The 27634-nt window shown below is 44.6% G+C and overlaps 1 protein-coding gene across 1 annotated transcript in view; it reads left to right on the plus strand.

The window, feature by feature from the left end:
- The window catches only part of LOC138249311 (vomeronasal type-2 receptor 26-like), a 133540-nt gene that overhangs the window by 81076 nt on the left and 24830 nt on the right, over positions 1–27634 (plus strand). The window contains exons 6-7 of the mRNA XM_069203269.1: positions 4170–5069; positions 10366–10593. Coding sequence (XP_069059370.1) covers positions 4170–5069; positions 10366–10593 — 1128 coding nt within the window. The remainder of the gene's footprint in view (positions 1–4169; positions 5070–10365; positions 10594–27634) is intronic.

Here is a 27634-nt window from a genome sequence, read left to right on the forward strand (position 1 = left end):
CTTTACGATACTGTACTCGAAGACACACCAGTTAACTCCACTCTGCTCTATGACATGCTACTCCACTGTACAACATACCATCCCACTCTATGACTTCCCACACCACTCTACTCCCCTCTACACTAGGGCAGTTTATGGTATGCCACTTTATGACACACCACTGTATGCCACTCCACTCAACAGCACACAACTCCACTCTATGTAACTTTGTTCAACCTCACGACAGTCTATGCCATGACACTCTATGTCATTGTAATCCATGCCACAATACTGAAGGAGATGAAACTGTATAAAACTCCCTTCTATGCCACTCTACTCTAAGCCACTCTGCAACACTCTACTCCACTCTATTCCACAGTATGATACTCTGCTCCACTCTATGCTACTCTACACTATAGTCCTATCATCAACAATGTACTCAACTCCCTCTACATGCCTCTTTAATTCAGTCTATTCTATGACACACTACTCCACTGTACTATACTACTACACTTTATGTCACTCCACTTTATAGTACTCTATGTCACCCCACTCAACCACACTCTACTCCACTCTGCCATTCTACTCCAAAACACTGTATTCCACTCTACGCCAGTCCACTCAGCTACTCTATGACACTCCACTCTAAAACACCCCCACTCTACTATACTACTCTTTACAACACTCTCCTCCACTCTAGTCTCAGACACTCCATTCAACAGCACTCTATGCCTCTCTACTCAACTCTATCCCACTCCACTCTACAACACTCTACTCCACTCAGTGGCACTCTACAGCACTCCCCTCTGTGCCACTCCACGATATGACACTGTACTCCATTCTAAATCCAGTCAGATATCATTGCAGTAGTCTATTATTCAGTTACCCTGCACTATGAAGCTATTATATAGCACATGTTTCACTTACCTTACACTTACCATTTATTTATATTTATATGAATTACAATTTTATACTTCTGATATCTGGAAAATGTATCATTAGTAATGGTATAAGCTTTGTATCTTGAAATATATAGTTAGTTATCAAAATATATTTGTTTCTTTTATTTAAAAAAACATTCTTTATCTTAGTTTTTAACATTTTCAAAGGTCAACATGACCAAGTAATAAGACACATTCTTAATAGCAAACAGGAGGACAACAAAGGGAAATAAAACTAAGACTGCCAGGGAGGACACTGGTCTACCATGACCAGCTTCTGATGTATGGTCATACTCCTTTCTCCAGTAACAATGACAGTATGGCAGAGAAGACAGTATGTTGCAATACTGCCATACAACTCGATAATTTATTTTTCTTCCTCAACAGATGGATTGGCACCATGGCACCAGGAGCATGAGTTTGTTTAGGGACAGATGCTCCCATCTGTGGTGGAGAGGCAGATGTAGCAGAAAAAGTCAAAGGTGCAACTGGAGAGTCAGATCCAGGAGGTGTGGTGGGGGTGCTGATGAAAAAAGAGAAGTTGAAGGTATTGCAGTAGTCGAAGAAGTGGCTGCTGCTGATATTTCTGCTTCCGCCTCTTTAATTTCATTCTGATGCCTTCCTTTGGCATGCTCCATCCTAGTGAAATGCCAGCTGGCTGTGGTACTAAATGAGTATTGTTTCAAGTTCCCACAGGAAATTAATGTGCAAGTTACCATTTTGGAGGTCACCTTTTGCCCTCTGGGTGGCAATGAGAAGTATGCCCAGATTTATACTTTTTTTGCACCACATTTGCGTAATTTTTTGACGCAGAAGCGGCGCAAACTTACAAAATACAATTATATTTTTTTGCACGTTACATATTCTAATGGTATCTCCATTACCCAATTAGTTGCTCCTGGGGAATATATTGTAGGGCCAACAGATGAAGATGAGGTACAAAGAAAGATGGAGGAAGTGGAAACTGTAGTGCTTGAGAGTGAGCCCACTATATCCCATGGCCACTTCAGCAGTGTTTCATCCCCTGCACAGCCATCAGCTGTAGAGTGTGAGGATGCCATACAGATACCCACTGCAACCCTCCAGCCAGTCATTAGGTCCCAACAACAGCATTCCAACCTGCATGGCCATAGCCTATGACAAACTTCGCAGACTTCTGGTTCACAAGCCATTGGCGACCAACAGGCATTGTTCAGTGGGGTGGAGACATCAGTTCTGCAGGTTCAGCTCCCTCCTGCAGCACAAACAAATTAGGATGGCCAACCACAATTTGCAGCTCATGCAACAGTCCATTAAAGTGGGGTTCAGCACAATTTCCAAACAATTGGCTGACAATCATGGTCGTATGGACACATAAATCGACCTACTGACAGGTGCCATAGTGAAACTGTGTGCTAAGATGTCTGAGGACACTTGAAGACGCAGGGAGAGAAGCAATGCAGAACGAATGGATTCCACAAATAGGGCCTTTGGGTGACTAGCACAGGCCACCGCCACACTATGGAGACATACTGTGATGTGACAGGTGGAGATGGACCACATCGGTGAGGATGTGTCCAGGGGTCTTGGCCAGATCACAGCTGCAGTCAGCCCATATTGCCCCAGGTGTGGGTGCAGGGCCTCCTGACCTTGAAATCTCTAGCGTCAGTGACATGCCTGCCACAGAGACAACTGTGGTTCAATGCAGTACCAGTCGCACTCCTGCACCTCAACAAGGAAGTACTAAGCAAACTGGACACACTTCCAGGGACTAAAGGTGGTGCTAAACTCAGGGAGTTGAAACATTGTGCTTCTTTCTTTCATGTTGGTGCTGACTGCATGGTGTATAATTTATTGTCAATTACAGATTGCCTGTCAACTGTTTGTGACACTGGCCATTAAAGGTATCTTTAGTTTGAGCATGCAATCAAGTGTGGCACAATTATTTTAACAATGTTGTGTATTGTGGCATGTCTTAGCCAGTGATGTAATGTGTAGCAATGTTTTCCCTGTGCCTTCTCCCCTGAGCTGCTCTGCTCTCCTATGGTGGTTGATGAGCAGGTGGACCAGGATCCTGCTCCTCTGATTCTGAATCAGACACCACACTGTATAGGCTTCTCCTGCAGGCAATGTTGTGTAAGATGGTGCATGTTGCAACAATTTTATAGGCAGTTTCTAGTCTGGATTGCAAGGCTCTGTCACTCTTTTTGAGGTAGCATAAACAGGATTTTAGGAGTCCAAATGTGTGCTCAATCACAGTCCTGGTGCATCGATGTGCAGTGTTATATCACCATTCGATTGAGGTTGCTGGAGAGAGGTAGGGTGTGAGGATCGGTTGGCGAAGGGCATACACACTGTCACCTGTGATATATAAAAATATGAGTCAACATACATTTTGTGCATATTGGGCACAAACATGAGCATTTACATTATGTGCCAGTACCTAATAAGTATCTGTTATCAAACTCCCCACGTTCCAGTCTCCTGTATAGTCTGCTGTGCATAAATATGTAGGAGACATGTGTACTCCCTGGATATTGTGATATGATGTTGTTGACTATGCTATGGACATTGCAAACCCCTTGTATTGTGAGGGAAAGCATGTTTTTCCTGTTCCTGAATAGGTATTCAGTATTAGATGGGGGGCATATGGCTACATGTGCCCCATCTATGCACTTTGTCACGTGGGGAAAATTAGCAATGCGGCAACACTGCAATTTTGTAATACGCATTTCCTCACCATTCCTGGGCATATATATATGGTAATGGTACTGAGAATCATGGCATCAAGGACAGAGTGAAAGAAATGCAAGAGCACACTTTGTGACACCCCACCGGCAACAGGTACCACATCCTGGTATCTACCAGTGCACAGGACCTGGGCTGGGTTGGAATGGAGGTGCTGCTTAGAGTACTACTTTTTTTAGGTGTGGTGTTGAGAGTTCAATTAAATCTAAAACCACAGTGCTATTTAGCCAGCATTTGTCAAATATCTCTTCCTCAGTTTGGTCAATGATGGTCAGCCTGACTCTGAATATCTGCTCTTTTCTCCACCTGCACCTCTTCTGAACAGCCAGTATTCAAATTCGCCTTTCTATCACCTACAGTGCAGCCATTGTGGATAGCCATGGTGCATTCTGGGCCTGCTTTTATAGTTTGCACCTATTTACCACCTGGTTTGAATTGGTGGTAAATTTCATGTGCACACGGGTGAAATAGCGACAAAACACTCTTTGTGACTTCATTAGAAGCCACTGTGTGGGAACGCAGTGGAGCCTGCGGCGCCCTGTGGAGAGCAAACTCACTCAAGTGGAGCGGATCTTACTGCACACTGAGCAAGAGATTGCCTGGGGTCCCGCGGAGATGGCACTATTGTCGGTGGCGCGGGCTGAGCACCTCTCTCTGTTGGAGCAGTTACGCTGTTTAAATTACGCCGCCCACTCGGTGCGTACCCATGCCTCTGCTGATAAATCAGACAGACTTCTGGCGTGGCTGACCAGGGGTGAGCGAGAATATGGCCCGATCGTAGAGATACGCTCAATGTCTGGTATAGAGTTCCATACACCCTCAGAGATACATACAGCGTTCACGCACCAGTACAGGACCCTCTATCACTCTGTTGTGCCGCAGAACCAACAGACCTGTGCAGAATTCCTTTCGGCAATCACACTACCCCGCCTGACAGCGGCACAACGGTCCGCACTAGAGGAGCCCCTTGAGCTCTCTGAAATTCAGGCTAGTATACATGAACTCTCTGCGGGTAGAACTCCTGGCCCAGACGGTCTTCCGGCCGACTTTTATAAGACCTTTGCCTCTATTCTCGGACCCCATCTCCTCCGTGTGTATGAGGACTCTGTACAGGGAGGATCACTGCCGACATCGCAGAATGAGGCGCTGCTGGTGTCGCTTCCCAAGCCAGGGAAGGACCCATTGGAGCTTGGCTCCTATCGACCATTGGCAATGCTCAACACAGATTATAAAATAATGGGCAAGACACTAGCGGCGCAGTTGGCACCAATGATGCCGGACCTCGTTCTCGCAGACCAGAACGGTTTTGTGCCTACACGAGATACATCACATAGCATCAGGCGGCTGTTCCATGTTATGCATTACACCGGAATGTCCGTTGGCAGGATGCCTTTTCCTCGACCTGGAGAAGGCATTTTATTAGTTTGAATGGCCATACCTTTTTGGAGTCTTACGACAATTTGGCCTTGGACCTCTTTTCCTCCGTATGATTAAACTACTGTACACGAGCCCCTGGTCCGGGTCAAGATGGTTGGAGGTATCTCGGAGCCGGTTGAGGTGTGCAGGGGCATGAGACAGGGCTGCCCTCTCTCCCCGGTGCTGTTCTCCCTCACCATGGAGCCCCTGGCTGCAGTGCTACATAGTTGGAGCCCCCACTGGAGTATTCCGCTAGGAGACGGTATACATACCGTGTCACTATATGCTGACAACCTCTTATTGTATTTTAGGAACGTTACGCAGGTTCCTCCAGAAGTTGGGACAATTTTGCATCACTTTGCCACCCTTTCCGGGCTACGGGTCAATTGGGCAAAGTCCTGTCTTTTTCCCTTTGATCCTAGACTCCCAGACCCAAGGTAACACCTCTCTGGAGTTGTAGTTCCCTGGCTGCCACACACGTTTATATACTTAGGCATTCAAATCTATCACCGAAAAGAGGACCTGTTGGATGGAAACCTTAGAAAGGCAGTGTCCTCCATCAGATCCCAAATGGTCTTCTGGCAAACGCTGCCACTATCTGTAGCAGGCAGAAATGCCCTCTTGAAAATGATTGTGCTGCCACAATTACTATATTACTTCTCCAATCTCCCACAATATATACCGGCCAGCTTCTTTAGGGAATTGGAACCTAAATTAAGAGAATTTATCTGGAATAAAGTGCGTTGTAGAGTTGCATTTAAGAAGCTTTATTTGCCACTAACACAGGGTGGTCCTTCAGCACCTTACCTGGAGCATTATTATTTGGCATCTCAGCTCCAATGGGTGTCCAGATGGCTGGCGGGGCTTCATCTCCCTGACACGGCGACTACCGTGGGACCCTGGTCTCTTCTAAGAGTGACGCATCTGTTCCACCCACTTACGCGCTCTGCGCCGCCGGAGGAGCTTCTCCTCAAAGTGGCCCATAGCTGCTATCGCAGGTCCTTGCGACTCACGAGAGGGATTGTCCCATTTGCCCCAGCCTTGGCGCTCTTGGGCACGCCTCGTGCCTCCGGAGTCGTCACTGGGGCAGAGTTAAGGACATGGCACACTGCGGATCTACACAAATTGGGTGACCTGTACAGTGAGGGCAAGCTGATTCCGTTCACCACGGGTCTCCCGGTTGGACAGTTTCTACTATACAACACACTACTACGCTCTTTATCGAGGGAGTGGGGAGATTTAACGACCGCCCCCCCCCAACCCATCTACTCATACAGTACATACAGGACAGAGCAGACATCTGATCAAATGGTTCACGGAAGCTCTCCGAACTCACTCGGTGCACGAGTATGATGTGCTGCGCATGGCCTCGGAGTGTGACTCAACCACGCCCTTCACGGACAAGCAGTGGGCGTCTGTTATTGCTAGCCACACCACTATACCCCACAACTCCAGATTTAGACTCATACAATTCTACATAATACATAGGGCAAACCTTACCTCAGCTCACATTAATAGATACTTCCTTCGCTCTGACGCAGCTTGCCCCCATTTCAAATATTTAAATACAGATCTCCTACACATGCTGTGGTTCTGCCCCTCCTTGCATAGCTACTAGGGAGCCGTGGTCAATTGTTTAACAGCATGCACAGAGCGCGACATACCGTCTACATGGGAGGTCTGTGTTTTGGGTTTATTTCCTAGGGGTCCTCGCCACAGGGCCACCACAAGATTTCTAGATTTGGGATTTGTAACAGCTAAACAACTGATAACTCGCAACTGGAAATCGGTGGAGGCGCCCAATGCGTTGGCCTGGAAATGATCATTCATGACCTGGGCGGGTGCTGAGGGGTTGGCGCTGAGGAGAGAAGATGCACTTGGCCTGTGCAAATACCCACTATCAGACAGCTGGGATGCGATGCTGACACCCTTACAAACTCCATAAACAGACTCCACCTCAGCGGAGATAAACTAGCATTTAAAGACAGTCCAGCATTAATCAAACACTGGGAGTAATATGGGAAGCTCACCGACACGCCCACTAAACATTCCACCCTCACCCTAAACAGCCAAACTGGGGCAAGGTATTCACTATGCAACTGGGACCCAAGCGCGGCTCAAAGCTACACCAGCACACGCATATGACACTGAGGGGATTCCACACACAAGAAGGCACAACACTACCACTATCAAAAACTTGTAGATAAGGTACTCCTTTGTTCATGAATGTTATTGTTTCTATTTGATGTTAATCCATGATCTCCATTTATAAATAACTGTGCAACTGTATACACATTTAAAGGGAAAAGCGACAGAAACAATGGATTGACTAGTATTCTGTGTTTAAATCCAGAGACCCGATTCCTGCATCAAAGAAAATGCCTATACCCAATCCAGGCAAGCCCCGCCCCCTGTACAATGTGACACATAAACTCGGATAATTCATCCATTTTCCTAACTAACGTTACTGTAAATGCACCGTCTGTTGCTGGCATTACTCACGAACCTCTTTAATGTATAATTGATGCAATTGTTTATTGTGTGACCATTACTATAACGCATAACTGTTACGAAATAACTGTAATAACAATTGAAATAACAATAAAAAGATTCCTGAAAAAAACACTCTTTGTGACTGCCTCATTCATCCAAATAGTCAGTATTTGTGATTCCCTAATACCGACTCGCTATTTGGAGTCCCAGGGCCAGATGTAGGAAGGGTTTTGCGAAAAACGCCGTTTGCAAGGCGCAAAAGCCCTTACGCGATGCAGAAACACATTTTGCGAGTCAGTACCGACTCGCAAAATGTGTTTCCGACTCGCAAATAGGAAGGGGTGTTCCCTTCCTATTTGCGAGTCGCATCACGATGTAGAGTTGATTTGTGACCACGAAAGCGGTCGCAAATCAACTCGCAGTTACCATCCACTTGAAGTAACTCATTGGCAAACAGGAAGAGGTCCCCATGGGACCCCTTCCCCTTTGTGAATGCTCACAAAATATTTTTTCCTATGGACCACTGCCTACTCTGAAAAAAACCGAAACAAAAAGGTTTCAGTATTTTTTCCTTTAAGGAAAACGGGCTGCAGATAGAAAAAAAAACTGCTTTATTAAAAAGCAGTCACGGACATGGTGGTCTGCTGTCTCCAGCAGGCCACCATCCCCGTGAGGGCCTAGACTCGCTATGGGGTCGCAAACTGCGACCCACCTCATAAATAATTATGAGGTGGGTCTTTGCGACCCCATTGCGAGTCGCAGAAGGTGTCTGAGACACCTTTCTGCATCGCAAATTGCGAGTTGTAATTTGCGAGTCGCTCTGACTCGCAAATTGCAAGTCACAATTTGCCACTTACCTGCATCTGGCCCCCAATATTTTGCAAGTCGCAATTCAGTCGCATCCCTAATTTGGGTTAACCCATTTGTGACCGATTTGAGACTCACAGCTCATTTGTACATCTGGCCCATAGTGCTTACATGCGTTTGTGTCTGTTGCAAATGGAGTGGGACACCCAACAAGCATCATCTATGTGAAAAATGCATATCAGCTGATAACACCATTCATTGTTCAAATTGTATATTTAAAAGTACATTACAAGGATAATAATGTGAGACCACTATACGTTGTAATGATAATAAAACTAATATACATGATTAGTACAAACTATTCTCATCTGAATAAATGTTTTATGTAATGACTTTTGTTTCTCTTCTCTTGGAAGTAGTTATAACCAAACTAATATGTTCGAGTTATATTTAAAACAAACAGATACAATCAACATTTAAAAAGGCCCATGTGTAAAATGAAAGTTATTTAGCTGTATGAAGTTATGTTAATTTTTATGTTGTCACACTTATTGTTTTCATCATGTCTTTGTGGCTGAATTGATTAATTGACCCTGACAGAAACATTTGCAATAATTTGAAAAATGCTTCACTCTGCATGTTTCTGTTTTTAAAGGAGTTGGACTGCCCCCTACATGTTGTACCTTTCTCCTTTTCTGGCTTGAGTTATCATTTGGGTTTATCTTGAATTTGGTTTTGTCCCTAGTAATCAAAATGACATAGCATGTGCTCAGAGGCCTCGTCTGTCTCTTGACATGACTGAGGTCCTACAATTGTCCTGTGAACTCGAGGGCTGCAATGACAGATGGTAGACAACTGTCCCAGCTGTGAGTTTGGCTGAGAGAGCAGTGTTTGCATGGTTACATGGTATGTGACTACACAGTAAGGATCATTTGTTTCATGACGTGTGATGGGAGTTGTTTGAAGTATGGCACAATACATGTTTGCCTCTCCCAACAATGACCTCCTTACTGTCTGTATTACATGTGTGTAGTTGTAGGCTTCAAGATGCATGACTGGTGTTTGTAAAGGGGCTGGGCAGGCAGGACCGGATCTGCTCAGCTATGCGCCTCAGGATTTCAGATCCCAATTGACCCTGGCTTCACCTCACCCTAGATACAAAAGTTCTTCTGAGCCTGGATACGATTTGCCCTTCTAAGATGGGTCAGCTATACCCTGACTGCAAATTTCTGACTATGAAATGACAGTGGTATTTGCCAAGTTAAAGCTGATTAGATGCAGGCCCCATGAGATATAGGGCCTCCTCAGATCCTAGTTGGCTAGAATGCAGGTACAGGAAGCACGTACATAATTTGTGTGTTGGGGGCTGGGAACAGGATTCATGGTTGACGTCAGACTCAGACCACGACCTGTGGTAGCCTATATATTGGCAGAAGGAAACGGATAAACTGCTAATACATGTGCATGAGCCCTATAAACTGAGGATGATCCATAGGGATCTCACCAGAGAAGACATTTGGGGCCAGATGTACTAACATTAGTAACAGAGATTACCAAATAGCAAAATTGTGAATCACTCTTTGGTAATCGTTATTACTAATGTGCTGAAGTTATATCTGACCCTAATTTCCTAAATAGCGATTCATAGTGGGTCATGGATAGATCTTTCTCATGTGTATTAATGAGGTATGTCACAGTTTGTGACCCACTAGGATTTGCTGCCATCATAGGGATGGTGGCCTGCTGGGGTCAGCAGACTCCCAGTGTCTAAGATTGCTTTAAATAAAACAGTCTTTCTTAAAGGAAAACAGGATGCATTAAAAGAAAAATCAAACATTTAACTTTTATGTAGAATGTACGCAGGGGTCCATCAGGAAAGTCATCCCAAGAGGACCCCTTTCCATTTGCATATGGGTTACAACCAAGTATCAATGTTTTGTGACTGCATTTCGGTGGGAGAGGATGCTTTTTTTAACTCATTTTTTAATATTCCATCCTATAGATTCTTCATTATCTAAAACACCTGCATGTTAAGATGGACACAGGGGATGAAATCTTCTTTGATGAACATGGAGACTCTCCTGCCCCCTTCGATATCCTCAATATTCAGATATCCCAGAAGGAGGAATTCCAGGCAATGAAGGTGGGGACAATAGACCCAATGGCCCCAGAGGGCAAAACAATAACCATTAACATGAGCGCCATCTTCTGGAGCGATGGATTCTCCAAGGTGAGTTTACAATATACAGTGTGAGAGGGCAAAGTATGGTAGTCTCTCTTTCTATCTCTCTTTCTATTGCTATCGCTCCCTCTGTTTATTTCTCTTTGCCAGAAGCTCTTTCCTTCCATCTTGCTATCTCTTTCACACTCTCTTTCCATTTTACTCATCCTTTTTTTCATCCTCTCTGTCTCGCCCCCTCCTACTCGTTAGCTCTCTTCCACTCTCTGTTTCACTCATTTGCCCAATCTCTTCATGTCACTCTCCTTTACGAATTCCTATGTAGTTTCTTCTTTGGTCCCTTTTCATCTCTGTCTCTCACTTCCATCTGCTGTTTCTCCTGCATCCACCCACCAGTCCTTCTCTTGCTTCATCTTTCCCACACTCTTATTCTCCACTTTACTGTCTTCGGAATGCTTACCCATTAGTTCTATTTATTTTCACTTGCTCCCCCTCCCCTCTCTTTATATTCTTCTCTTTCCTGAATACCACTGTCTCTTACTGTTTGTCATCCCCTGTCCTTGCTCTCCATCTTCAGTTTCTGTAACTCTTCACTCCCAGCAGCTCTTCCTTAAATCTCCGATTCACATTCTCTCAGTCTTTCTTGCTCCCGGTCCAACTTCTTCCATATCCATTTCCCTTTCTTTTCTCACCTTTCTTCAAATTTGCTAAGAATTCATTGACCTAGCCAGTTATAACACTTGTGGCCTGCATGGGAGTTTTGAGGTCTTGGGTGGTGTCTCTATTATTCTGCCTTCCTGGCAACTTTGGATTTGGACCCATCTTTCCTCATTCAATTTGAGGGTGAAGAGCTCTGCACTGTGTGGTCATTTGAATGATTTCTCCCTGATTATAATTTCAGGAGCCTCAGGTGTTTTTTCCCCAGATGCCCTACCCATCCCAAAATACCAGTAGTTATAAAAACTCAGCAAGAGAATATCATATTGTGACTTTTAATTGGGAAGCAGTATATTTTTATCAGGGTACATAAAGGTTAGTGACATTATAGGAATTCTAATGATATCTTACTTCACTTTAAAAACAAAATTAGACATTAACTGCAAAAACAAAGTGTCATAGTTACAATATGTTGGCTCAGGGCAGCACCCAAAGCTTCTTGCAGTGCTGCCCTGCGCCAAAAGAAAAGTGCAGGAACACGCTGTATCTACAACGCATTCCTATACTCTTCCACTGTGCTGCCACACAATTGGCTGCCAAGCACCAACGCAGGCATCCTTGCACCATGGTGCAAGGGTTTCTGTGTTGTAGTAATGATCACTTTCCTGCACAAAAACAATTATTGGAGGTGGTTTCCTCCAATTCTGGTTTCCAGAATGCAGCACACATAGAAAGAGTTAAAAAAGGAGAAATAAAGTTACTTCTCGTTACACCTCTCCTGGGGAGTTGTAGGCTTTTGACGCACTCCCAGGTTTCTATATCATTGTAAATCTGGGAAGATGTCAAAATCAATGGGTGTTGCATTGACGCATGGTAAGACAACACAAGGGATTTGGGCTGCATTGCCTTACTCCATATCTGCAAGGACATGAAAAGCCATGCAAACTGACTTTGCATGGCCTTTTAGACATAGGCCTGCAGCCTGTGTCGCAGGTGCATCAAAAACAGTGACACATTGATGGCAGAAGCTGCTTGTAAATATGCCCCAGAGATTAAAGGATCATTATACTTGATTGAAAAAGCCAGTTAAAACATATTGTTTTATATTAACAAAACCACTCAAAATCACCAGTTATAGTTATCTCAAGTAAGTATTGCTTGTGCCATAAAGTAACTATAACCCACTCCTCGCCATGCACAGTGTTGTCATCTATGATGTCATCTCAGATGTTGCAGTGATGTTTTTAATGATGTCATTGAACATGTCATGTGTGATGTAATATGTCAGGTAATTAGTTTGTAAAGTGGCCATGCAAGTCTAATTTGAAAAAAAGCTCATAGTTTTACAAAGTTTGCTTGTAAGGCTAATTGGTATGTTGGCAAAACGATGCATGAGTTGAAGGAATAATAATTTTCATTATTGCTGTTGTACCCGCAGCATGAAGTTTGATGCTCGGCAATTGTCACCCCATAGTTCTCTTTGATGACATGCCCTGCTACCCAAGTATTTAACCAGATTCTCACACCACTCTAGTGGAAATTAGGGATATCTTCAAGAAAGGTATTGGAGGCAGGGAGTGTCAGTTCTTGACTGTTATTTTGTCAACAAAATGGTCAACGTACACACCACATTTGAGTCACAAAAAAGCAAGCTCATCAAGCGAAAGACTTGGAGACTCTAATGAAAGGAGTGGCCATGTGTTTCTCGATACACCTCTCAATATAAGTTAATTTGTAGAGCTGGTAATACACAGGCAGAAAAGTGTCACTACACATGTTCACATTGTTTGGGCTCAAGTGTGAGAGTCTCTGCTCTCCTGCTGTTGCTGGGAGTACCTTGCCACGAACAAGAAATAAAGTCCGCAGCTGGGGTGTGTCAATTCAACTGAAGTTATCTCTTCCTGTTATTTTCCTGAATAGTTATGGGAAAGGTAAAAGTTTCTTTTGTGAGTAGGATTTGTGGACATTTCACTTCGGAACAAACACCCAAACACTCATGTTCATCGGCATTAAAAACACAGCTCAAAGTCTGCATACAGGTAATTAGGCATTAGGTTGGGTCCTTCCCGCCAATCGCCCTCACTGGCTGAGGTCCTGGCTCCGCAGGGGCTGGAAGTGCCCACCTTCCACTTTAACTCATCCTCAGCGTGGAGCTCCCATCTATTTCTGCATCCGTTGTATACTCAGATGCCACTGAGGTTGCAGTGGTGGGGGATGAGTGTTCCTTCACAATGTTTTCAGGATACCTGGGAACTTCATCCCATTGCATACTTGTTCAAATGATGGAAATGACTATGGGCCTAATATAGAGTTTGGCGGATGGGGTTACTCAGTCACAAACATGATGGATATCCCATCTGCTGTATTGCCGTTCCATTATATCCTATGGGAATCATAGTAGGGCGGACAGGATATCCGTCATGTTTCTGATGGAGTAACCTGTCTGCCAAACTCTAAATCAGCCCCTACATTATCCCCTATTCGGAACCTTTGGAGGTTAAAACAACATTCATCGAATGGACACCACATCTGCTCAGCATAAAACTTTCCATACTGCTGGGCAATCACAATTCGCAGTTCAATAAATTGGCTACAACACTGTCTTTCCCCAGACAACTGAGAGGATGCCAGTTTTTCAGAAAGGACAACTCTCTATTCACATACTTACTTGGCAAAAAAAAGATAAGGTAAAACCCTTGCTTTCAATTCATGGCTATAGCAATGTTAACATGACACCACTGCTGCAAGAACTAGTCACTGGTGAATGTAGTTTTATAGGCCCAGTCCAATCGGAGAAGTTCAATGGTCGAGTACATGCTATTTTGAAAACATAGATGCCCTCACCCGGTAATAAAAAACAACCCAGCCTTTGCAAAGATCACAGTTTCTCCTTTCACATCAATAACATAGCTTTAAATACACGCCTTTACGAACCATATGCCTTTCCCACGCATGCCTTTTCTAAGAGAGAGAGAGAGAATTTTAAATTCATTCATTTTAAATTCATTGTAATTTGTATTCTATCCACCCCCCCAAATTTTTAAATGAATTATATTTTTTCAAGATTGGTGATTACAGCAGAGTCTGTAAGGGTGCGGGGGGTGTACACTGAACTGCATGTATTTTTGCTGCACTATTTCTTAGCGCAAAATACATCCTCACATCCATTTTTGGACCCAAAGTTGCATTTTTCACTGTGAAAATAGCACCAAATGCCCACTCCACCCTGGAATTCCACTGAATTTTAACGTAATTCCACACAATTCCTCAGTATTAAATTCCAACAATTCCTCCAAACCCTAATCTGTATAAAACTATTCTTACCTTGCATGGTAAAGGATTCTGTGTGATAATGATACACATGGTAAAGACTGCATGGTAAAGCTTGCTTCTCATGGCAGGTGGAAACACTTAAGTCGCTAAATTAACCTTAGCTCAGCTCTCTGGGAGCTATAGCAACTTAGAGGCAATGTATAAACTATTTGTGCAGTACACAAAGAGTAATAAGGTCACAACACATCACATGAAAAATCCCAACCCAATTTAGAAACCTAAAATCTAATATGGTAAAGCAGAGTCATGATTTTTTAAAGTTTCAATGTGAAAGTATTTCCAAAAAGAATTAGGCACCAACCAGAGTCATCTGGTTGTGCTTGACCTGTACTTAGGGCACGTTAAGGGTGACTGCAATGGAGAGCGAGTCATATACAGAAACGAGGTTTGAACCAGGTTCGAACCAGACTGAGGTTTTAGCTTTTAAAAGTCTCAAAAATGGAAGTCAAAAATCCACAGCAAGGCACCAGGCTGTGGCTGAAAAGGGCCAAAGAGGGGTTTTATCTTCAGACTCAGAGTCTGACCACCACATTACGATCCTGGTGGTCAGACCGGTGATCCTGATGGGCTGATGGTGATGGAGGTCAGAATCAGCCAATGCTGCTCTGCACGCCCTGCTGATTATGACCTGGTTCTCCGCCAGCTTTTTCATGTTGGTATCACTGCAAGGTCCCACTGAATTCGATCTTCTGCTGCCGAAAAGCTCACAGTAGGAGCAGCCTGAATCTTTGGCTAAGAGGCCACTCACGTTCATGGGATCTGCTTCATAACTTAGTTGTGGTCCTCCGGAGGTCTTTGGAGACAAAAAGGTTCTAAGTCTTATGTTTCTGGAAAAGTTAGGAGGAATGCACTTTGCCACCAGCTATGGGTTGAGGACCTGGGGCGTAGCACTTGGGGGTCACAACTCAAAATAGCAGAAGCTGGGTCCAGGGCATGTCCAGTTAAAATTGGTCAGCTGAGCAGGTGCGGAAAAGGCCTTTTGTAGCTTGTTGTGTCCCTGTATCTTGATTAAGAGGTCAGTCTTAGGCACCTTAGAGTCCATTTCGTTGTTCTTCATATATGAAGGAAAGCAGGTCCAGTCACCTAGGCTCTTTTTAGGACACAGACAGTAGGTCCAGTCCTGTTTGTTTCTTCCACAGGTCCAGTAAGTGTTCCAAGGAGGGTACTGTGGGTGCCACATTTATGCCTGAGACCAGCCTGTTGTAGTAGAACCTGGCCACTCCCTAAACAATGGGGTAAACGTTCCTGGGAGTGGCCCTACACAGTTTTGCAGCATTTACTATGTGCCCTACTGCAAACAATCACACAATTCACCTCTCTATTTAAAACCAAGATGTCAGAATATTTCTTCTCCTGCACAGACCTTCTTTTCCTTTCCTGGAGGTGTGGCCAGAGAAATGAGCAACCCCTCCTCTGTGGTCACTCAAAACTGGTCTTAGAGGCATCTGCTAGCTCAGTGGGATTGGAGCCTGACTCACCAGAGGGACAAATTAGGGGTCAGGTGCAGGTGGCTATTTCTGCCTGAGATGCAGTAGGTCTCTTTGAACTTTATTAAATTCCTAGATACAGTCCAGATGATCATCCTGCCAGAGAAGCAGAACATCTCCCCAATGCAAGGCCTTTGTCTCAGCTCTGGGTGCAAGTTCACATCTCATCAAGGGGGCTATTCAGATACTAGGTGGCAATTTAAGCTCATACAAATGGGCATCTAGAGGCTATAGGTAGGGAAAACTTAACTTTCTAAAAGTAACTTTTCTAAAATATATATGACAAATCTGACTGCACCACTGAACTGGGCTTGTAATAACGATTCAGAAAGTTAAAAAATGATCTTTAAAAAAGATTCCTTGCTGGAAATAACAATATTAAATATAATATTGTATCCCAATGCTTGTCTTTGAAACAGCCAACCCAGCTGCAGTGAAATTAGCTTTAAGGGTGTTTTCATTGTAAGTACACTTTTAACATTAAACTTCTACATGTCTGAGTTGTTTTTCAATGGTAGTGAATTTGTTTTATAAGTTGTACTCACGAGCAGGAACTCTGTTTTTCCCACAGTGACAGCAATAGTTTACCATCTGTCCCCAAACTATTATGACCAGTTTGGAAAAATAAATCCTCCCTCCCCACTCCCTGTGATCAATCAAGCACAACAATCAGTGAAGCATATTCTTAACAATCAGTTCACCATTGTCTTGGGGTGCTTTTTAAATAATGGGGTCCAGTACATTTGTTTTACGATTCATTTTTGCTACCTGCAGGAATCACAATGATCTGGGACAGGCAAGCATCATCCCATTATCCAAAACATACTCCAGTAAAGGTTGCTCTTGGGTATCCAATTTGTGGACCATTTTCAGAAAATACAATGTTGGTTTCTCCATGGCCGGAAGTGTCTATCATTTCCTGCCCATTCCTTCACTATGGGTAGGTTTGAAGTCTTCCATTTTACTGCAGTTAGTTGCTTAGCAGCTAGGAACCTGAAAGTTTCTCCAGTCTCTGTTCAACAAACTTTCCAGTTCCGAAGGTCAGACGCCCAGGGCCAACACTGTTGGGTTCATTGTTAATGAGTAGCCAATTACCACCCTTATGCAACCAAGAATCTATTTCTCGAATAATCTTAGTTTCAGACACAGCTACCAAATATGCATGATATTTTCCTCTTGACCGTATCCTGTCCCGCACTGGAGCTCTGCATAGCTACACATTTGCTTCAAATGGACTGGTGTAATGAACCAGTGCATCATTATTTTATAATAAATTCTCTGTTTTGTATGCTTTTCACTTGTCAATAAAGCTTACCTGGTTTATGAATGAGTATAATACTTGCCTGTGCCATTACGTGGATTACCATTTGAGAGTAAAAAGTAGTTAAAAGGTGTTAGCAGATGGTGAAGTAACTCAGATTTGATCTTGGAAGGCCCCGATCTTTTCTAAACTCTTGACCAATCTGGCGTCTCCTCCTGTTTTAACAGTACTTATTTGCCTATGGGCAGCACCACTGGAATTGTGCAGCAGGATGGGCAAATTATGTGGCAGGGTTCAGAAAATTTTGCAGCAAGAAAAGGCAAATAGTGTGGCATAATGCAGAACATTTTGTTATAATATTACTTCATTATTTTGTCATGTTTACACTTTCTGGAAATTGTTTGCACTTCATTAGTTCCAGTTAGCACTCAAATATGGCAATGAGCAAAGGAAAGGTGACTGGTCAGCATTAACAAAAGGCCTTCCGCTGCATGGCAACACGTATCCTTGAGTTTTTGCTACCTTATGAACCATTTGAGCTAGAAACAAAATGTTTTTTTTTGTTAAAATCGGAGGATTAAGCAGTAGATGATGTATTATGTGGTAAATGGAGCAAATGCAAAAAAAGCAGCAGCCGCACAATCCTATACATTCAGTGGCCCTGCCTATGGCCAATTGAATCCTTAACTAACAGGCAAGGAGCTTGTCTGTTTTATTGGCCAACTTATAGAATGTTTGCCGTAGGCATAGTATTGCTTTTTCTTATTTTTCGGTGGCCATGAGATCTATTTCCCCTTTCAGAGAAACAGCCACTTATGAGTCTTCTAGGAATCCTACTCTTCTACGGCATTCCAATTGCAATTTTAGGTCAGTCTCCAGAGAGGTTCTACAAAAAATAGACACTGTTCTCAAAAAACTGCCTTGAATCTGTCTCATGTTACATTGGGAGTGGTTTCGCTAGAGGTGTTCTTATCAAAATACTGGGTGATTCTCTGACTTAGCACCTGACACATCGGACTGTTTCTCTGGAGGTACTTTTCAAATCTTTGGTCTGGCCTGAAGCGAAAGCCCGTTCATCTTCCCCGTCCCCAGTAAAGTACTGTGCGGTCTGATATTGTTATGGTGCTGATAGTAACTGAATGGGTGCCACCTAGAATTTCCTAGGTTCCCCGCATCACATCTATATGCAAATTTGATCTATGGAAATAGGAGATAGGAGATATAGGTGAATTTCTTAGCTTCAGGACTCTTAGTACGCCAGATGTCCACCAGGAGCATGTCTCAGAATACCCGCAACAGAGCCAGCAAAATTGTGCTGTGACGCTAGAGATCTTGCTTATTGTCTGATTGTCTGAGACATCAGAGTCAAATTAAAGTCTCCTGTCCATATCAGGCTAGGTGAATTCAACTCTCCTACCTTGTACAATAGACAGGCCGTCAAGCTTCCCAGTCCCCGAGTGATGGAATATATATGGAAAATGTTACATGGGTGCCCCTGGTATCTCATTTCTGTATAAATGTAGCAGCCCTCTTTCACACCTACAACCACTCTGGTTACCTCAACTTGAAAGTCTTTGTGAAGACCAATTATTATTCCTTCCCCCTTCTTGACTGTAGTTGCCGCTACGTATAGGTTGGATATTGCATGTGTGTCATGCAGTGGGTGTCTGTGATTCTCCAGTAGGTTTCCTTGGGAGGACCCCCTCATGTCTCTTCAGATCTTCTGCCATTTTGTTCTGGAGTTCAAGCCATTTTTGGCACTACCGCTGTGTTCAGTGCAGACTCCCGTGTGAATCTGCAGAGGTCCCAAACCCCAATTAAGAAAACATCCACCCACTCACACGTTCACTCACACAGCCACACAACCATTCACACACCCATTCACACATCCATACAGATGCCCACACACCCATACAGTGACTCATACATCCAGTCAGAGAACCAGAGAACCACTCACACACCCACTCACAGACCCACACTGGCACTCACATAGCCACGTACACACCGATACAGCCACCTACACACCCACTCACATACTCGTATAGCAGAACTACTTTCATACCCACTCAGACACCCATACAGCCACTGGCACACCACTCAGTGACCCACAAAACCACCTCCACACCCACTTCCAAACCCACACCCACACAACCACTGACACACGTACTCACATACCCATACAGCCACTCACACACCCACTCACAGATCCACAGAATGCAATTGGCTGTATGTGGGGGTTTGCTGCAGAGTCTGGCTACATGTCAGACACTGCGGCCAACCCTCCACAGCAAATGTGCTGTGTGCAGCGTGGGGTTGGCTGCATGTAGGGTGTTGGCCACAAAAAAGAAAGGTTACAGGGAGATCAGTTGTATGTGGTTATTAGTTTTTTGCTTGAGTGAGTCAAATATAGGGGTGGAAGGTACGCTCTACTCCGCCAGCAGAGCTCGCAGAGCTTTCCCACTCCGCACTCCTCTTGGAGTGTAGAGTTCAGCATAAACTCAGTCAACCACTGTGCAGTGGAGTTTACTGGTGCTGACCCCTATAGTTGCATACAATGTCTCTGCCTCCACTCTTGTTTCTTACTTTCTTTTCAGCTCGCCCATTGGTTGTGAAATGTTTGAATATCTGCTTCTATTGGCCCATCTGCTTTTCACCTCCTGAATCTGCATTGTCATTGGTGTTTGGTCCATCGCCTCTTGTGGTGACAATAGGATTTGAGGATGTTTCAGTCTGCCTCTGATATATTCTCTTAGGTGCGATGGGGCACAGACCTCTCTGGCCTGGTTACCGCTTTTGCAGCCACTTACGCTGTTTCTGTTGTGCTGTTTTCTGTGCATTCTGTCTCACCAGGTGACCCTCAATGATGTGACACTCAGTAGGACAAATATGGCAGAGGTAAGGCAGAAAGTCCAACTATAGCAATGAGAAGGTTGTGCATGTCTTTCTCTGTGAGCAAGCTGTCCCACCAGAAGCCGGTAGAGGGCAAAGAGTCAGACAGGCAGAAAGCTTGTTGCTGCCAGTGCACAACTTGTGCATTTCCCACAGGATGATTGTTTTTTATCTTCTAGGATGCCATATATGCACAATTCACATACATTCCACACGTTTACCTTACAAGCTAATTGATGTGACAGGCTCAGCTCATCAAAGCTCACTTCTGAAAGACCTCCGGAGATGCTGTGAATTACACCTGGATGACAATGAACTGGCCTGGCCACACACAGTGAGCGGGTCCAGGGCTCTTGTGACATTGTTGACTTTGCAATGCTTGAAGGAGGAAGGGTTTTCTGTTACAGCCCCTACAGACAGAATTCTCTTCCTCAGTGACAGTGCTTTGAAACCCCATAGGAGCATAGACTGTGGAGATAATCCCACTTAAAACTTACAGTTTCCACCAGCTATGGGGGAAGGAGCCACTCTGGGAGATGAAATGGCTGCATGGCCGAATTTACCGCTTTTATTTTTGATCTCTTGGTAGCCAGCTGCAAAAAGCCTGGTGGTAACGCTCACGTTTCATCAGTGTTTGTTGGCTCTGTTGGTGATGAAAACGGTGTCTGGTGTCAAAAGGTTTATGAGCTACATCTAAAGCAAGCCATAAAATTCTTGCTTTAAGCCTGTGCTTAGCAATGCGAAGATAATAGGATGCCACGGAATTCCTGCCCACTCGTAGAACCCCGCAGAATCGTGCAAAGTTTTTCACTAACTCTGCAGAATTCCACGGAGTAAAACTCCACGTGCCCCTCCCAGGCCTAGTCAAATATAGGATGGGAAGGTAATGTTAGGGTACCCTTGCTCCTGCAGGAGTCGCACATGAGTTCAACCCCACTGTCCCCCAACAAGGGAGTTGTAAAATCAGGTAATGACAAGGTAGGGTAGTTCATAAAAGATACTTTTTTTTTGTTGTTTTTGCTTTTTCTGGGGAAAACTAAAACATGCATCTTCGTGAAAAACATATTTGGAAAAAGAGGAACTATGAACTTAGAGTTCAAAAAATGGAAAAATAACTTACTGCCTGGGTGGTCTGGTGGGAATTTGTAGGTTGTCTCTCCCAGCACAACTTATTCCTGAGGCAAAAATGATTCTACCTCACAGACTGCAGTACCTTACCTTGTTGAGGTATGCAGAGTCTGCCTCCCTGCCTCCCTAGCCTGCACCTCAGGTGGCACAGAAGCCACAGTTTGTTTGTGCTGATGCTGTAGCACTAGAGGTTGAAGCATCTTCAGCACTTCTTTGCTTCGCTGCACGTGCGATGCATGGATCACAAATGGTACCACATCCCTGTGGTGCCAAATAATTACTGCTTCCTTGTGCCACTAGAGAACATCTTATGGAACAATTTGCAAGTCTCCTGGTCACTGTCAGATGAAGATAGGCTCTTTGCGGAATAACTCCACACAAATCAAAAATCGGGAAAAAGTTCTGAGGGCAGCAATATGTGACTCAACATTAATAGCATTCTCCAAAAAGTGGAAATTATGGTGGGTTCTTCCTCTAATAAACTATGACATTAATATTAACCAATCAAATCTCTTTGATGGGGGCCTAGATGCTCTTTCAGGCCTCCCACGAGGATCATAAAAAGAAAGTCAGTAATATTGTGTTATATTTGTAATATACCCTGGCCAGCTATTATTATTATTTTTTAATAAAAACGTAAATGGTGAGTATGTAGTTGAAATGACTTTATTGTGCTAATTTCAACTTTCAAGGAAAGTACCCTCCTGTGTGGTAGTCCTCTTCAGTGCAATCCAAAATTTCCACCCCCCCCAGAGTGCACATGGGAGATTTTTGACTGGTTCTCACAGACCTCTCCCAAGAGTTTCTATTCCAAACACAGTAAAAATCATTCAAATGCATTTAAATCAGGGTTCTCCAAGCTATGGCACATGGGCCACATCCAGCCTGCTGCAAGACTTTATTCTTCCCACAGAAGCTTTAGCATTAATAGACCATAATGTAATTTCTCTGTTGTTTTCCAAAGCCTCTGATTCTGACGATCAAAAGCAAATATATATCCAATGCCTTGGGCAGCCTGTAGTTGGCAGCAGAGCCTCTTTAATCTTCTCTACTATACGTTTTTGGACCAGCAATGTCACATATGCCAGATTTTTAAAAAAAAGCAAGTTCCTATTGCAGATAGTCCACACTGCAGAACACTGCAGATTGAGCACATGTCCTTTAGAGTGCACTGTATGACATGACCTTCTTGCGATTCATTTTACACAAATGTTTTGACTTTGTCTTCAATCTGGCCCACACACATTGGCCTGTAAACATAGAATGAAACTGTGAATCCTTAGACTCTAACAAACTTTTTAAAAAATGAAGTTTTTTAAGTCCAAATATCGAGCACATTTATTGGATAAGCATTTGACATACATTCTAATAATTGGCTCCTCAAGCTTAAAAACCTCTATTCAGTGATATTTTGAAATTAAAAAATCAGTTCCATCATTCCCATTAATCTTGTGCTTCATGTTTTGTTGTTTCAATTGAAAACTCCAATTGCCAGGATTGTGTAGAAAGGAGCAGACAGAATTTATTTTAGTTCGGCCTTTATTAATGGCTCAATTTTATTTTGAATTTATTTGCTTTGTTTTAGGATTCTTTCTTGGAGTGTGTTTAATTTTTTAATTGCGTGCCACAAAATTGGACAGATTCTCATTTCATGTCAATTTCTAAATTTTCAGTATTTAAAATGAATTCAAAAATGAATAGCCTGCTTTTCTTATCTACAGTTAAGTAATTGATTATTTTGTCAGAGCATTTGCTAATGTTTGACATTTTTACTAATTATATCTTATTTCTCAGTTTAAGCACGGCATTGTTTCTTTGTAAATGTCACATGTCTCTTTTGTTCTGAAACATGTCTTGCTGATTACAAAAATGATCCAAGCAAACCTTATTTTGTTCATTTAAAGTGTATTCATTGATTTATAAAACAGTTTTTTTTAGCTCACAGATACTTGTAAAATATATAATATGGCCCTCATACTGAAAGGTTTGTAGACCCCTGATCTAAAAAAGGCATAATCAAAAAAGTTGCATTGAAACATTAAACAATGCATGAGCATTATGGGCCTGATTACGAGTTCAGCAGATGGTTTTGCCCCTCCACTGAACTTTCAAAGAAGAGGTTGCCGCCATAGTGGCTACCTCCCCCACCAGGCCCATTACGAGTTTCCTGCTAGGTCGGAGGGCAGAAACCTGAATTTCCGCTCGCCAGCCTAGCGGGAAACACCATACAACATTGTCTCCAGCTCCTAATTGAACAGGGGGCAATGCTGTAGAATGCATGGTGCACCAGCACCCTCACAATGTTCACTGTCTGCAAAGCAGACAGAGAACACTGCAACGGTGCTGGCCAGGAGGGCACCCCTGCACTGCCCATGAAAGTGCATGGGCAGTGCAGGGGCTACCCTGGGGCCCCCTGCACCCATTTTCTGCCAGCCTTTTCATGGCGGTGTTACCGCCATGAAATCACTGGCAGAGAACAAAGTCGTAATCCTGAGGGCAGCACTGCCCTGGATGATTAGGACCGCCATGACCACCAGACCGCTGGGACATCTAATTCTGGCAGTGCTGGCAGTCTCACCGCAGCAGGACTGCCATGATCATAAAGTGGTGTTCGGACCACCGCACTGGTGGCAGTCAGAATGCCACCACGAGTCTGGTTGTCAAGTGACCGCTTGGCTCAAAATGACTGTTTCTATGTTTAGAAAACCACAGTGCTAAATTCATTATTCTACGATCTTGATGCAAGCTGAAAAACATACCAATGAAAGAGTTCCTTGTGAAATAAATAAATGTAAAAATATATTGAAGGAAGGACTCTCTCATCTTTTTTATAATATGGATCAGCAAGCTGATGTCTCCACACCTAGTTCTGGGGACAGGTACAAAGTTTACAAAAGATTACTTAGCGCATTACAAGATGTCATCATATGGTTCAGAGCAGAACGTGGAAACATCGACATATCAGTCTGTCAAGATATAGAAAGATTCCCTTGGGTGCAATTTGTTTTTTATATTGGTGAAGTCTCATGTGTGTCCTACTGTACAGGTGTGCCTTTCGCTTTTCCTTGCCCAATCCATACATTTTGGAGAGCCAAGGGAAAGAAACACCCAGAATCTGTGCATCAGAAGATAGTAGTGTTGAGAGAAGGAGGCCCAAACCAGTTTACATGGGTCTGCTTCACTGCCATTATCTTCAGTGGAGCTCCAAACATTCTTGGTTGCTTGTTTGTGTCATAGTTGAAAATAAAAATCCCTAGAAGTTCACTGGAAAAAACAAAGGTTACAGTAACAGTATAGTTAGGAATGGTAACAATATGTTACTTTACATAAAAAAACTTTAGAAGTACAACTACAAAACAAATATTAAAATGACGTTATAGTTAGATGAAAATGTCAGTGACAACATGACAAAACACTGAAATTCAACAGTTACAGATATCAGTGCTAATTATAACTTTCACCCCCAACATGCACTGCTCATGACATCACATATTAATTCATTCTTGACATGTTCTATGACATTGTTGATGACATCACTGATGACAACATCCAAGCTACTTTTTTACAATGTCTACCTCTAATTTCCTTGTTAATGAAGAAATGACATAGCCGCTCACATGTAATACGTTATTACAGATTACTTCTAATGTCCCAATGGCTTCCCAGGATGGAAGGCAGGTCATAGAGTATAATTATAGCTGTGTTTTAAAGAAAAAAAACACTTCATTTGTTTTGCTGATATAGGCCCTCATTCTGACCTTGGCGGTCTTTTCGCAAGACCGCTGAGTTACCGCCGCGGTGAAGACCGCCGACCGCGGCGGTGTGCCGCTGTGCGCATTCTGACCGCTGGGAGCGTTCCGCCGGAAAACCGCCAGCAGCCACACTGGCGGTCGGCGGGAAAGTGGAGACTGGTCAACCTCCACCGCCACGCCAGCAGAACACCGCCCACAGAATTACGACCCACATTTCTGTGTGGCGGTCTTCTGTTGGCGGTCTTCTGTTGGCGGTCACGTCCCTATGGCTCCCGTCGCCTCCCGGAGGACCAACGCACAAGGTAAGTTGATCGTCCGTGAGGGGAGGGGGTGGGGGGGTGTTGTGTGATGTGGGCGTGCATGGGGGTGTGCGTGTGAGTGTGTAGAGTGGGTGTGTGAGTGCGTGTATGCGGGCGGGGGGTGCTGCTGTGTCTATGGGTAATGTGTGCTGTTCGGCAGGTGCGCATGTCGGCATGTATGTGTGCGGGTATGTGTCCCCGTTGTGTATGTGTGTGTAGGGGGCGTGTATATGTGCATGTTGGGGGTGTGTGCATGTCGGGGTACATGTATGTGCATGTCGGGGTGGGGGTGGGGAGGGGGTTCGTACCACCTCTGGGGGGTGGCAGGGGGGTGGAGGGTGTGGGGGGAGGACTCGGGTGGGTAGTGGGGGGTGGGGGAGACCCCTATCAGTGCCAGGGAAGGAATTCCCTGGCCCCGATAGTGCTTACCGCCATGGTTCGCACGGCGGTTCCCGCCCGCAAGAAACCGCGGCGGTAGGCAGGGTCATAATACCCTTGGCGGTCTTGGGACGACCGCCGGGCCGGAGTGCGCAAACTCCAGCCCCGCGGTCATGACCGCCGTGGCGGTCGGAGTGGAGAAGTAGCGGTCGGTCGCGGCGGGGACCGCCGCGGTCAGAATGCCATTTTTAATACCGCCGGTCTGTTCGCGGTCCGACCGCCGTCTCTCCGCCGACCGCCAGGGTCAGAATGAGGGCCATAATCTTCTAAAATGAGAATCTATAATAAGAAAGGAGATATTGATGACAACATGCTTTTTCCATGCTATTGCTCATTATAGGAATGTCAGAGGCCCTCATCACGACCCAGGCTGTCTAGAGACCACCTGGGTCGAAAGTTGAGGTTGGACCGCCACCAATGTGCCATGGTCGGACTGCCACCACTGCCACTTCTTCACCGGCAAATGGCCTGGGGGTGCTGGCGGTCGTAATCCGCCAGGGCAGCGCTGCAAACAGTGCTGCCCTGGGGATTACTAGTGCCATGTCCACCAGATTTTGCAGGATGGTCCATGGCGGAGACGGGGTGCCGAAGGCCCCATGGGGGCCCATGCATTGCCCATGTACTTGTCATGGGCAATACAGGGGCCCCAAGTCACACTTTTCACTGCCTGAACTACACCTGATGCATTGCAACACTGCCACAAGCTTGATTACAAGCTGCCGTCAACGTTTTGGGTAGTTTCCCGCTGGGCCAGTGGGCATAAACTCTGGGCCAACAGGAAACACATAATAGGGTCAGCGGGCGGAAGACCGAACTGACGGACTTCTGACCTAACAAGTTTGGCGGGTGGCCTCCGCCACCCACCAAACTCGTAATAAGGCCCTTAGAGGCATATTTATACTCCGTTTGTGCCAGAATTGCGTCGTTTTTTTGACGCAATTTCGAAGCAAAACTAACTCCATATTTATACTTTGGCGTTAGATGCGTCTAGCGCCAAAGTCCATGGAGTTAGCGTCATTTTTTAGCGTGGACACCTACTTTGCGTTAATTATATGCAAGGTAGGCGTTCCCGTCTAAAAAATCGACTCCGAGGCATGTGCATCAGATTTATACTCCCGGGCAAAATCACGCCCGGGAGTGGGCGGGTCCAAAAAAATGACGTACAGCCGCTTTTGCGCCGTTTTTTAGCGCCTGCAAAAGGAGCCCAGAGGTGCCCTCCCATGCCCCCAGGGACACCCCCTGTCACCCTTGCCCACCCCAGGAGGACACCCAAGGCTGGAGGGACCCATCCCAGGGACATTAAGGTAAGTTCAGGTAAGTTTTTTTTTTTTTTTTTGTGGCATGGGGGGCCTGATTTGTGCCCCCATACATGCCACTATGCCCAATGACCATGCCCAGGGGACAGAAGTCCCCTGGGCATGGCCATTGGGCAAGGGGGCATGACTCCTGTCTTTGCTAAAACAGAAGTCATTTCTATGGGGGTTGGGAGTCGTAAAAAATGACGCAAATCGGGTTGAGGCGAAAAAATTGCCTCAACGTGACTTGCCCCATTTCTTGACGCCCAAGCCCCATATCCCCCTACGCCGACGCTGCCTGGTGTACGTCGTTTTTTTTAACGCACACCAGACGGCGCCGGCGGCTAACGCCGGCTAGCGTCATTCAATAAATACGGCGCCCGCATGGTGCTTCAGAATGGCGTTAGCCGGCGCTAATTTTTTTGACGCAAAAATGCATTGGCGCAGTTTTGCGTCAAAAAGTATAAATATGGGCCTTAATCTTTGTATTTTTCAACACAGTCTGAAGCACAGCCTTTTTTTGCAATCTGACCTACATGTCTTTTGATGTCAT

This window comes from Pleurodeles waltl, chromosome 8 (assembly GCF_031143425.1).
Source record: "Pleurodeles waltl isolate 20211129_DDA chromosome 8, aPleWal1.hap1.20221129, whole genome shotgun sequence".
Classification (NCBI taxonomy): Eukaryota; Metazoa; Chordata; class Amphibia; order Caudata; family Salamandridae; genus Pleurodeles; species Pleurodeles waltl.